At 49.9% G+C, this 12,461-nt stretch overlaps 1 protein-coding gene and 1 non-coding gene across 2 annotated transcripts in view; both read left to right on the forward strand.

Moving 5' to 3' along the window:
* The window catches only part of CHRDL2 (chordin like 2), a 79,213-nt gene that overhangs the window by 39,491 nt on the left and 27,261 nt on the right, over positions 1-12,461 (forward strand). Inside the window, exon 7 of the mRNA XM_039914727.1 lies at positions 7,324-7,379. Within this exon, the coding sequence (XP_039770661.1) occupies positions 7,324-7,379 (56 nt within the window). The remainder of the gene's footprint in view (positions 1-7,323; positions 7,380-12,461) is intronic.
* LOC114809345 lies at positions 4,449-4,586 on the forward strand. The gene has a single exon (XR_003757132.1). It is a non-coding gene; the product is annotated as a small nucleolar RNA SNORA7 (small nucleolar RNA).

Consider the following 12,461-nt stretch of genomic DNA (forward strand, 5'->3'; position numbering starts at 1 on the left):
TGGCTCAATGGGACTGGAGCTGGGAGCACTGGATCCATGGGACTGGAGTTAACAATAATAATAATAATAATAGTAATGATGGTATTTGTTAAGTGCTTACTATGTGCAAGCACTGTCTAAGCACTGGGGTAGACTCAAGGTAATCAGGTTGTCCCACATGGGCTCACAGTCTTAATCCCCATTTAACAAATAAGGTAACTGAGGCACAGAGAAGTTAAGTGGTTAGCGCAAGGTCACCAGCGGACAAGTGGCGGCACTAGGACCTTGGGACTGGAGCAGGCAACACTGATTCCTGGGACCAGAGCTGGGAATATTGGGCCCACGGGACCAGAACTTGCCAGCAACCCAGACTCTCTTCCCCGCATCCCTCCCCGATACCTAGAGAGGGTAATGGATTATGTTAGTCAATCCATCAGTCGTATCTACTGAGCACTTGCTGCATGCAGAGCACTCCACTAAGCGCTCCTTGTCTTGTCTTATGCCGTCGAGTCATCTCCGACCCACAGCGACTCCATGGACACATCTCTCCCAGAAAATCCCGCCTCCATCTGCCATCGTTTCTGGTAGTGGATCCACAGAGTTTTCTTGGAAAAAAATCCAGAAGTAGTTTACCGTTGCCTCCTTCCGCGCAGTGAACCTGAGTCGTATTTGGTCATTTGGTCGTATTTATTGAGCACTTACTGTGTGCAGAGCACTGTACTAAACACTTGGAAAGTACGATACTGCAATAAAGAGAGACAATCCCCACCCAGAACAGGCTTACAGTCTACAGCGGGGAAGACAGACATTAAAACAAGTAACAAGACATCAGTATAAGCAAATAGCATTATAGATATATACACACACATATATATATATGTATATATATATATTTATAGGTGCTGTGGGAGTGGGGGGGAAGAGCAAAGGGAGCGAGTCGAGGGGACACAGAGGGAGGGGGAGCCAAGGAAAAGGGGACTTAGTCTGGGAAGGCCTCTCAGAGGAGGTGAGCCTTCGGTAGGGCTTTGAAGGGGAGAAGAGTCCTTGTTTGGTGGATTTGAGGAGGGAGGGCATTCCAGGCCAGAGGTAGGATGTGGGCCAGGGGTCGGTGTTAAGACAGTCGAGATCGTGACCCAGTGAGAAGGTTAGCACCAAAGGAGCAGAGTGTGTGGGCTGGGATGGAGAAGGAGAGAAGGGAGCTGAGAAGCAGCGTGGCTCAATGGAAAGAGCACGGGCTTTGGAGTCAGAGGTCATGGGTTCGAATCCCAGCTCGGCCACTTGTCAGCTGTGTGACTTCGGGCAAGTCACTTAACTTCTCAGTGCCTCGGTTACCGCCTCTGTAAAATGGGGATTGAGACTGTGAGCCCCACGTGGGACAACCTGATTCCCCTGTGTCTACCCCAGTGCTTAGAACAGTGCTCGGCACATAGTAAGCGCTTAACAAAAACCAACATTATTATTAGAAAGGAGGGGGCAAGGGGATGGACAGCTTTGAAGTCAAGAGTGAGAAGTGGTTTTTTTTGATACGGAGGTTGATAGGCAGCCACTGGAGATTTTTGAGGAGGGGGATGACATGCCCTGACCATTTCTGGGGAAAGATAGTCCGGGGAGCAGAGTGAAGTATGGACTGAAGTGGGGAGAGGCAGGAGGTTGGGAGGTGAGAGAGGAGGTTGACGCAGTCATCCAGTCGGGATAGGATGAGTGACTGTACTAATGTGGTAGTGGTTTGGATGGAAGGGAAAGGGTGGATCTTGGCGATGTGGTGAAGGTGACAAATATATGGTGATGAATTGGATACGTGGGGTGAATGAGAGAGCGGAGTCAAGGATGACGCCAGGGTTCCGGGCTTGTGAGACGGGAAGGACGGTTGTGTCATCTACAGTGACGGGAAAGTTCGGGGGAAGTCAGGATTTGGGAGAGAAGATAAAGAACTCAGTCTTGGACAAGTTGAGTTTGAGGTGGCGGGAGGACATCCGAGTAGAGATGTCCTGAAGGCAGGAGGAGATGCCAGTCTGGAGGGAGGGAGAGAGAACAGGGGAGGAGATAGAGATTTGGGTGTCATCCGCTCGGGGCGGGGAGCGGTCGTGTAGCTAGTTAGCATGCCACAGTCTCATTCATTTTCGGAATTAACCAGACAAATCACTCCACCAACTAAGAACGGCCAGGCACCACCATCCACAGAATCGAGAAAGAGCTATCGATCTGTCAGTCTCTGCCCTCGACTCTCTCCCGTGCCACCGCTGCCCAGCATGGGCGAGCTTTGACTTGTAGCAGATGGCCTGCCGCCCGCTAGCCACGGGCCAAGCTAGGAATGGGATGGACAGGCCTCTGCTTCGCTCTCCCTCCCATAGCTGAGACTGGTGGAGGACTGGAAACTCTCCAGGTGCCATCCTGAGAAGGGGGTTTAGCACCTGGTAAGTTGATCGACATGTTCTCTCAGCTGACCTTTTCTCTTTCTTTGGTTTTTGGGATGTGGACATGTCCCAAAGAACCCAGGTTAGAGTCGGGATGGACTCTGAGATTTTGGGACTGTCCCTCCAAAATCAGGAAGTAGGGGATCACCTGAGTCAAAATACTGTCTGGGCTCGGCTCTTTACGGAGCGACAAGATTAGATCCGCTCCAGTGCTCAATACAATACTTAGAACATAGTGCTTATTAACAACTGTATATATTTCCATTACCCTATTTATTTTGTTAATGAATTGTACATCACCTTGATTCTATTTAGCTGCCATTGTTTTTACGAGATGTTCTTCCCCTTGACTCTATTTATTGCCATCGTTCTCGTCTGTCCGTCTCCCCCGATTAGACCGTAAGCCCGTCAAACGGCAGGGACTGTCTCTATCTGTTGCCGACTTGTTCATTCCAAGCGCTTAGTACAGTGCTCTGCACACAGTAAGCGCTCAATAAATACTATTGAATGAATGAACAACAAAAACAATCATAATTACGGTATTTGTAAAATGCTTAATATATGCCAAGTACTGTTCTAAGCACTGGGGTAGATACGAGATATTCAGGTTGGCCACAGTCCCTGACCCACATGGGGCTCACAGTCTAAGGGGTAAGGAGAACAGATATTTAATTCAATCGTATTTATTGAGCACGTACTGTGTGCAGAGCACTATACTAAGCACATGGGAAAGTATGGTACAACAATAAACAGTGACATTCCCTGCACACAATAAACTAATCCAGATTTTGCTGATGTGGAAATTGAGGCACAGAGAAGCTAAGTGACTTGACCAAGATCACACAACAGGCGTGTGGTGGAGTAGGGATTAGAACCCAGGGCTCCTGACACCCAGGCCCAAGTTCTTTCTCTTAGGTCACACTGTTTCTCATGGCCTAGTTAAAAAAGGCCATAAATAGCAAGACTACTAGAACTAGCTAACTGGTACTAGTAACAGAAACTTCTTCCTGCCCTAGATCCTATTCTGACTTCAAACCACTCTGCTGGAAGATGAGTGGAGGCCACCCTATAATAATAAATTTAGTATTTGTTAAGCGCCTACTATGTGCCGGGCACTGTACTAAGTGCTGTGGTGGATACAAGCAAATCGGGTTGGACACAGTCCTTGTCCCACAAGGGGCTTCCGGTCTCAATCCCCATTTTACAGTTGAGGTAACTGAGGCCCAGAGAAGTGAAGTGACTTGCCCAAGGTCACCCAGCAGATGAGGGGAGGAGCCGGGATTAGAACCCATGACCTTTTGAGTCCCAGGCCTGGGCTCTAGCCACTACGCACTGTATCTGCCACATAATCCCACAGCCCAGTTTCCAGGTCTAATCTGTGCTCCCTTTCCAGCATTCTGCCCCCCTCTGCCACCTGGGGTGTCCATGACCCTTCGAGCAGCCCTGTGAAAGTCAGGGTGCGGGACAGGCAGTCAGGCACAGCATGACCTAGTGGCTAGAGCACCGGCCTAAGAGTCAGAAGGACCTGGGTGCTAATTCTGGCTCTGCCACTTGTCTGCTGTGTGACCTTGGGCAAGTCACTTAACCCTTCCGGGCCTCAGTGACCGCATCTGTAAAATGGGGATTAAGACTGTGAGCCCCATGTGGGACAGGGACTGTGTCCAACCTGAGCATGGGCTTGGGAGTCAGGGGGCGTGGGTTCTAATCCCAGCTCCTCCACTTGTCTGCAGAGTGACAATGGAGAAGTCACTTCATTTCTCTATGCCTCAGTTACCTTATCTCTAAAATGAGGATTCAGACTGTGTGCCCCATTTGGGACAACCTGATTACCGTGTATCTACCCCTGGGCTTAGGATAGTGCTTGGCACATAGGGGGTGCTTAACAAATACCATCATCATTATGGGATAATTCCAATTTCAAGGGTTCAAGCAGTGCCCAAAACATGGTCAGGCTGGGCCCACTAGACTGTAAACTCACTGGGGTCAGAGATCGTGTCTACCAAGTAGATTATATTCACCCAACTAATAATAATAATTATGGCACTCGTTAAGCGCCCCTTCTCAGAATTGCACCTGGAGAGTTTCCAGTCCTCTTCCAGTCTCAGCTATGGGAGGGAGAGTCAAGCAGAGGCCTGTCCGTTCCATTCCTAGCTTGGCCAACGGCTAGTGAGTGGCAGGCCATCTGCTACAAGTCAAAACTCACCTGTGCTGGGAGAGCGTCGAGGGCGGAGACTCAAGTTGACTGCGCGGAAGGAGGCAGTGGTCGACCGCTTTGGATTTGAGAGATCTCCTCCCTCCTCGCAAGTGCCACCCCCTCCACCTGCGCCTCGGACCCCATTCCCTCTCACCTTATTAAAACCATCGCCCTTGCCCTCCTCCCTTCCTTAACTTCTATTTTTAACCACTCAATCTCTAATGGCTCCTCCCCTCTGCCTTCAAACATGCCCACGTCTCCCCCATCCTAAAAAAACCCGCTCTCGACCCCACTTCCCCCTCCAGTTATCGCCCTATCTCCCTACTACCCTTCCTTTCCAAAATCCTAGAACGGGTCGTCTACAATCGCTGCTTAGAATTCCTTAACTCCCATTCTCTCCCGGACCCCCTCCGATCTGGCTTCCGTCCCCTCCACTCTACCGAGACCGCTCTCTCTAAGGTCACCCGTGACCTCCTTCTTGCCAAATCCAATGGCTCCTACTCCATTCTGATCCTCCTTGATCTCTCTGCTGCCTTTGACCCTGTCGACCGTCCCCTCCTCCTCCATACCTTATCTCACCTTGGCTTCTCGGACTCCGTCCTCTCCCGGTTCTCCTCGTTTCTCTCTGGCCGGTCCTTCTCGGTCTCCTTCGCGGGCGCCTCCTCCCCCTCCCATCCTTTAACTGTTGGAGTTCCTCGAGGGTCAGTTCTTGGCCCTCTTCTGTTCTCCATTTACACTCACTCCCTCGGTGAACTCATCCGCTCTCACGGCTTTGACTACCATCTCTACGCAGATGACACGCAGATCTACATCTCCTCCCCTGTCCTCTCCACCCCCCTTCAGGCTCGCATCTCCTCCCGCCTCCGGGACGTCTCCACCTGGATGTCGGCCCGCCACCTAACACTCAACACGAGCGAGACTGAGCTCCTCATCTTCCCTCCCAAACCCGGTCCTCTCCCAGACTTCCCCATCACCGTGGACGGCACGACCGTCCTTCCCGTCTCTCGGGCCCGCGATCTCGGTGTCGTCCTTGACTCGTCTCTCTCGTTCACCCCACGCATCCTATCCGTTTCCGAGACCTGCCGGTTTCACCTTTACAATATCGCCAAGAGCCGCCCTTTCCTCTCCACCCAGACGGCTACCTTACTGCTATGGGCTCTCGTTATATCCCGGCTAGACTACCGTGTCAGCCTTCTCTCTGATCTCCCTTCCTCCTCTCTCGCCCCGCTCTGGTCTATTCTTCACTCCGCTGCCTGGCTCATCTTCCCGCAGAAACGATCTGGGCCTGTCACTCCTCTTCTTAAACACCTCCAGTGGTTGCCTATCAACCTCCGCTCCAAACAAAAACTCCTTACTCTAGGCTTCAGGGCTCTACGTCACCTTTCCCCTTCCTACCTCTCCTCCCTTCTCTCTTTCCACCGCCCACCCCGCACGCTCTGCTCCTCCGCCGCCCACCTCCTCACCGTCCCCCGGTCTCGCCCGTCCCGCCGTCGACCCCCGGGCCACGTCCTCCCGCGGTCCCGGAACGCCCTCCCTCCTCACCTCCGCCATACTGATTCTCTTCCCCTCTTCAAAACCCTACTTAAAACTCACCTCCTCCAAGAGGCCTTCCCAGACTGAGCTCCCCTTCTCCCTCTACTCCCTCTACCACCCCCCCCCTTCACCTCTCCGCAGCTTAACCCTCTTTTCCCCCCTTTTCCCTCTGCTCCTCCACCTCTCCCTTCCCATCCCCACAGCACTGTACTTGTCCGCTCAACTGTATATATTTTCATTACCCTATTTATTTTGTTAATGAATTGTACATCGCCTTGATTCTATTTAGTTGCCATTGTTTTTACGAGATGTTCTTCCCCTTGACGCTGTTTAGTGCCATTGTTCTTGTCTGTCCGTCTCCCCCGATTAGACCGTAAGCCCGTCAAACGGCAGGGACTGTCTCTATCTGTTGCCGACTTGTTCATTCCAAGCGCTTAGTACAGTGCTCTGCACACAGAAAGCGCTCAATAAATACTATTGAATGAATGAATGAATGATTTTAACCAAGAAAACTCTGTGGATCCACTACCAGAACGATGGCAGACGGAGTTGGGGCCTTCTGGGAGAGATGCATCTGTGGAGTCGCTATGGGTCGATAACAAGTGGGCAGCACGAGAAAAGACGAGATTTGTTAACTTCTTACTATGTGACAAACACTATTCTAAGCTCTGGGATAGATACAAGTTAATCCACTAGACTATACTGCTTCTCTAAGCACTTAGTACAGTGTTCTGTACACAGTAAACAATCAAGAAATACCACTGATTGACAGACTGATTGAGCTTCCTAGTTGAGTGGAGATGGAGGTGTCTCTTCCTCCCTCTGGCACAGGCGAGGAGCTCGGGGGACCACAGACGGTTTTGGAATCAGCCCAGTGTAGTGGTTAGAGCACAGGCCTGGGAGTCAGGTCATGGGTTCTAACCCCGGCTCCACCACTTGTCTGCTGTGAGACCCTGGACAAGTCATTTCACTTCTCGGGACTCAGTTACCACATCTATAAAATGGGGATTAAAGACTGAGAGCCCCACATAGGACAGAGACCGTGTCCTATCCGATTGGCTTGTATCCACCCCAGAGCTTAGTCTAGTACCCAGGCACATAGTAAGTGCTTAACAATTACCCCAATTATTATTATTATTATGGAATGATGTGATATCGATCAACCGCAATCGACACTTTCTGTTGCCACTTTGTGTGTTCCAGACAGAACTGGCGAGAAGTCGGCGGAGGAGGAACCCATGGAGTCGCCCAGAGGGGTGGTAGGTGACGCCCAGGAGAGGGATGGGTCACGCTCTGGCTACACGTGCTCCCAAAGGGGTGGTGGGTTCGGGGAGAGCTCTCTATCCCCTAAGCCGCATGCCAGCACGGGCCTGGGAGGCAGAAGGCCCTGGGTTCTAATCCCGACTCCCCCACATGACTGCTGCGTGACCTTGGGCAAGACACTTCACTTTTCTGGTCTTCAGTTCCCCCATCTGGAAAATGGGGATTAAAACTGTGAGCTCCATGTGGGACAGGGACTGTGTCCAACCTGATTAACTCGTAACTACCCCAGTGCTACGTAGATACTTAACAAGCACCATAATTATAACTCTTTATTTCCAGCGTGGCTTAGTGGATAGAGCACGGGCCTGGGAGTCAGAAGGTCATGGGTTCTAATCAGTGCTAATCTAATCAGTGCTTTGCACATAGTAAGCGCTTAACAAATACCACAATTTAATTTTTTTTTATCCCTGCTCTGCCACTGATAATAATGATGCTGATGGTGTTTATTAAGTGCTTACTATGTGCCAAGCACTGTTCTAAGCACTGGTGGATACAAGGTAATCACGATGTCCCACGTGGGCCTCACAGTCTTAATCCCCATTTTACAGATGAGGGAACTGAGGCACAGAGAAGTTAAGTGACTTACCCAAAGTCACACAACTGACAAGTGGTGGAGGCGGGAATAGAACCCATGGCCTCTGACTCCCAAGCCCATGCACTTTCCAATGAGCCACACTGCTTCTCTGCTGTGTCTGCTGTGTGATCTGAGGCAAGTCACTTCATTTCTCTGGGCCTCAGTTACCTCATCTGTAAAATAGGGGTTGAGACTGTGAGCCCTATGTGGAACAGAGACTGTGTCCAACCTGATTTTCTGGTATCCACCCCCAGCGCTTAGTACTACTCCTGGCATATAATAAGTGCTTAGCAAATGCCACAACTGTTATTATTAGCTATCTGCACAGCCAATGCCTCTTGTCAGTCACTCAAATTATAGTCAGTTTTTTCGTCAGGCAGGAAAAATTCTTGCAATACCTACTTTGTGCAGAACCTCAGACTAGGTTATTTCCGGAAGGGACAGCCAGGGAGAAGAAATAGTTCCTATTTTCAAGGACCTGACTGCTGACTGATAAATACAGGCAGGTCCACACACACATATTATTCCACTTGAGACTGTAAACTCCATCCATTCAATCGTATTGATTGAGCGCTTACAGAGAAGCAGCATGGCTCAGTGGAAAGAGCACGAGCTTGGGAGTCAGAGATCATGGGTTCAAATCCAGGCTCTGCCACTTGTCAGCTGTGTGACTGTGGGTAAGTCACTTAACTTCTCTGTGCCTCAGTTACCTCATCTGTAAAATGGGGATTAAGACTGTGAGCCTCATGTGGGACAAACTGATGACCCTGTATCTACTCCAGTGCTTAGAACAGTGCTTCGTACATAGTAAGCGCTTAACAAATACCAACATTATTATTATTATTACTACGTGCAAAGCATTGTACTAAGAGCTTGGGAGAGTACACTATAACAACAAACAGACATATTTCCTGCCCACGATGAGCTCACAGTCCAGAGCCCTCCATGTGGGCAGGGAACACATCCCCAACTCTGTTGCACTGTACTCTCACAAGTGCTTAGTACAGTGCTCTGCGCATAGTAAGAGTTCGATAAATACCTTTTTTACAGTAAGCACTCAGTAAATAATAATGGTAATTATTATTAATTGCTTAACAAATGGTATTTGTTAAGTGCTATGTATCAAGCACTGTTCTAGGCACGTAAATAGAAGCTAATCAGATTGGATACAGTCCTTCTCCCATGTGGGGCCCACAGGCTTAATCTCCATTTTTCAGATGAGGTAACTGAGGCCCGGAGAAGTGGTCACTTGCCCAAGGCCACACAGCAGACACGTGGAGGAGCAGGGATTAGAACCCAGGTCCTTTTGATTTCCAGGACCGTGCTGTATCCCCTAGGCTGTGACATTTCCCTAAATACCACTGATTGATTGATCTGTGTACCATTCCTAGCAGGCTGGATGGGCCAAGCCCCGCCCTCTCACTCTCCCACCGTTACGAGAGGCCTAGATTCCCTCTAAAATGGGAATCCTGAGTCTTAGGGGCGTGAGGCTTGCACTCCCACCTCCCTCTCTCTCCTTCCCTAACTTCCCCTCATTCCCCAACAGTCACAGGGAAAGATGGAGCGGGGCTTTGAGGCACCTATCTCTCTGATTTATTTATATTACTATACTAATATATTAATATTAGTTAATATTAATATAAATATAAAATTTACATATAACTAGACTGTAAGTTCACCGTGGGCAGGGAACTTGTCTACCAATAGTATTTTCCCAAGTACTTAATCCAGTGCTTTGCACACAGAAAGCACTCAATTGAGTATTCACTCATTCAACTGTATTTATTGAACACTTACTGTGTGCAGAGCACTGTAATAACCGCTCGGGAGAGGACAATAAACAGACGCATTCCCTACCCATAATGAGCTTACAGTCTAGAGTCGGGGAGATGGACATCAATACTAAAGAATAAATGGCAGATATGGACATAAGTGCTGTGGGGCTGGGAGGGGGGATGAATAAAGGGAGCCAGTGAGGGAGATGCTGAGGGGAGTGGGAGAGGAGGAAAGGGGGGCTTAGTCAGGGAAGGCCTCTTGGAGGAGATGGGCCTTCGATAAGGCTTTGAAAAGGGGGGGGGAGGATATGAGGAGGGAGGGCGTTCCAGGCCAGAGGCAGGACGTGGGTGAGAGGTCACGCCATCGATGTCGGGATTTAGACCACAAAGATGATGAGGATGTTGGTGATGAAGAGAACCTCATCATACCACATAACTTTGCATGTGACTTCATCTAGCTCAGTGCCTGGTGTCTCTGTTCCTTGGCCTTCCTGACTGTTTGCTGTCTATTTAATAATCCATCCATCAATCAATCAGTGGTGTTTACTCAGGGTGGAGCTCTCTGCTAAGCACTCGGAAGAATATGACCAAAGCAAGACATTTTCCCCACCCTCAAGACCCTTACAGTCTAGTGGAGGAGAAACAAATCAAACCATCAGTGCAGAGCACTATACTAAATGCTTGGGAGAGTCCAATACAATGGAGCTGGTAGACACGATTCCTGAAAGCAGGCAGTGGGGCGGAGCCCGTGAAACTGCGCCTGTGAAATTGCCAATGATTTTCTCCCGGAGGGGTTTCCGATGTCACCCCACTTTCTCCCGGAGGGGTTTCCGATGTCAGCCCAGCTTTACCTTGGAACTGGTCTAATCTGATCGCATCCCGTAGGATGTGTGACCCATAAAAACAACCCCCTCCCTCTCCATATCTTACAATCTTTTTCAAGGAGACATTTGGCAAAGTAGAAATTTGCTGGAGAGCACACAGGAAGGGACTTGAGACGTCATCTTCACTCCAGAGAAGGTCCCCGGGGCGTAATGGACCCCAGTGGCTTCAATGGACGAGGCTGACAGAAAGCGGGCTGTGTCTGAGCCAAAACCTTCTCTTCCCGGCATCTCCTGAAGGGACCAGATTCCCAGAAGACATAGTCACTGGAAAGACTTTGGCTGCCTGCGGGAGAAGCTGAAAGGAAAGAGGCTTGGATCCTTGCAGTCCATTGTTGTGGCTCAGGAAGTGCAGGTTGAAGGTTGATTCATTTCTCAGAAACTCCTGCCCTGGTCCCGGGCCAGACTAGGCCTCCTCTCCCCCCCCCTCCTCTTTGTCCTAGTCATCTCTGGCCTCAAATCCAGGGAAACTGGGGCTGTGGCCCCAGGCCTCAGCAACTAATAATAATAATAATTGCAGTATTTGTTAAGCAATTATTCTGTGCCAGGCACGATTCTAAGTGCTGGGGTAGATACAAGCAAATCGGATTGGACTTGGAACCTGTACCACGTGGGGCTTGCAGTCTTAAGCCCTATTTTACAGATGAGGGAATTGAGGCACAGAGAAGTGAAATGATTTGCCCAAGATCACACAGCACACATGTGGCAGAGTCAGGATTAGAACTCAGGTCCTTCTGCCTCCCAAGCTTCGTCCACTAGGCTGCACTAGGCTGCACTGCTTTTCGTGGCTAAAGCCTAGGCCTTGTCCTCCCATGACCTTTGCCTCTTGTGTCTGCTAACCCCCAGGATCCTCCAGAGGGATGATGTGTCAATGTGGGCAGGGAACGTGTCTACCCACTCTGATAAAATACCATAATTATTATTATTATATTGTACTCTCCCAAGTTCTGCACACAGAAAGTACTCAAAAAATACGATTGATCGATTTATGAGTGGCTTGGATCCACACGGCTATTTTCACCTAGAACCTAAAGCGGAACGAAGGTGTACACTATGTTCTGGGCCTGGGTTGCCTGGACATTAGGAGACAGGGATTCCGGGAATTGGATCCTGTCCATTCCCATTTCTCAGGCTCATCCTGATTCTTGATCCCACAACATTGATTAGAGTCGGAAGCTTCCACTGTAGCATAAGATGTCTGGGGATGGTCAGAAAAAACCCAGGAGCTCCCAGACAAAGGGAGAATCCAAACCCGCAGGCCCGAAACAGGTGCACTGTGGGCAGGGAACATGTCTGTTAAAAACGTACTCTCCCAAGTGCTGAGTACAGTGCTCCGCACACAGTAAGTGCTCAATGAATAAGACTGACTGACTGACATTTCCCTCTGAGCTTGTCAGGGGCAAATCTAATATGGCCCAGCGAGAATCCTGGGATTGGCCTCTGTTTGGAAGAGACCGCTCTTCCTTGAGCACTGATGAGGTGTCCTGGGGGGTCCTGGGGGTCCTGGTTGTACATTCTCCCCTGGTTCCATCCATCCTGGGGGTCCTGGTTGTACATTCTCCCCTGGTTCCATCCCCTCGCCCCATCTCTGCCTCCTGCTTCCTCTTCCCTCCCAGCTAGGATCTACCCGACACTACCCCCCTCACTCCTTGCGTGACTGCAGTACAACAGAATTAGCAGACATGTTCTCTACGAGCTTCCAGTTGAGAGGCCTTTTCTCTGCTCCTTTTTCTCTTCCTACCCCTTCTCAAGAAAGCAGGTTATGTACTTGATCTGGTGATGGAAAAT

Source organism: Ornithorhynchus anatinus, chromosome 2 (genome assembly GCF_004115215.2).
Source record: "Ornithorhynchus anatinus isolate Pmale09 chromosome 2, mOrnAna1.pri.v4, whole genome shotgun sequence".
NCBI lineage: Eukaryota > Metazoa > Chordata > Mammalia > Monotremata > Ornithorhynchidae > Ornithorhynchus > Ornithorhynchus anatinus.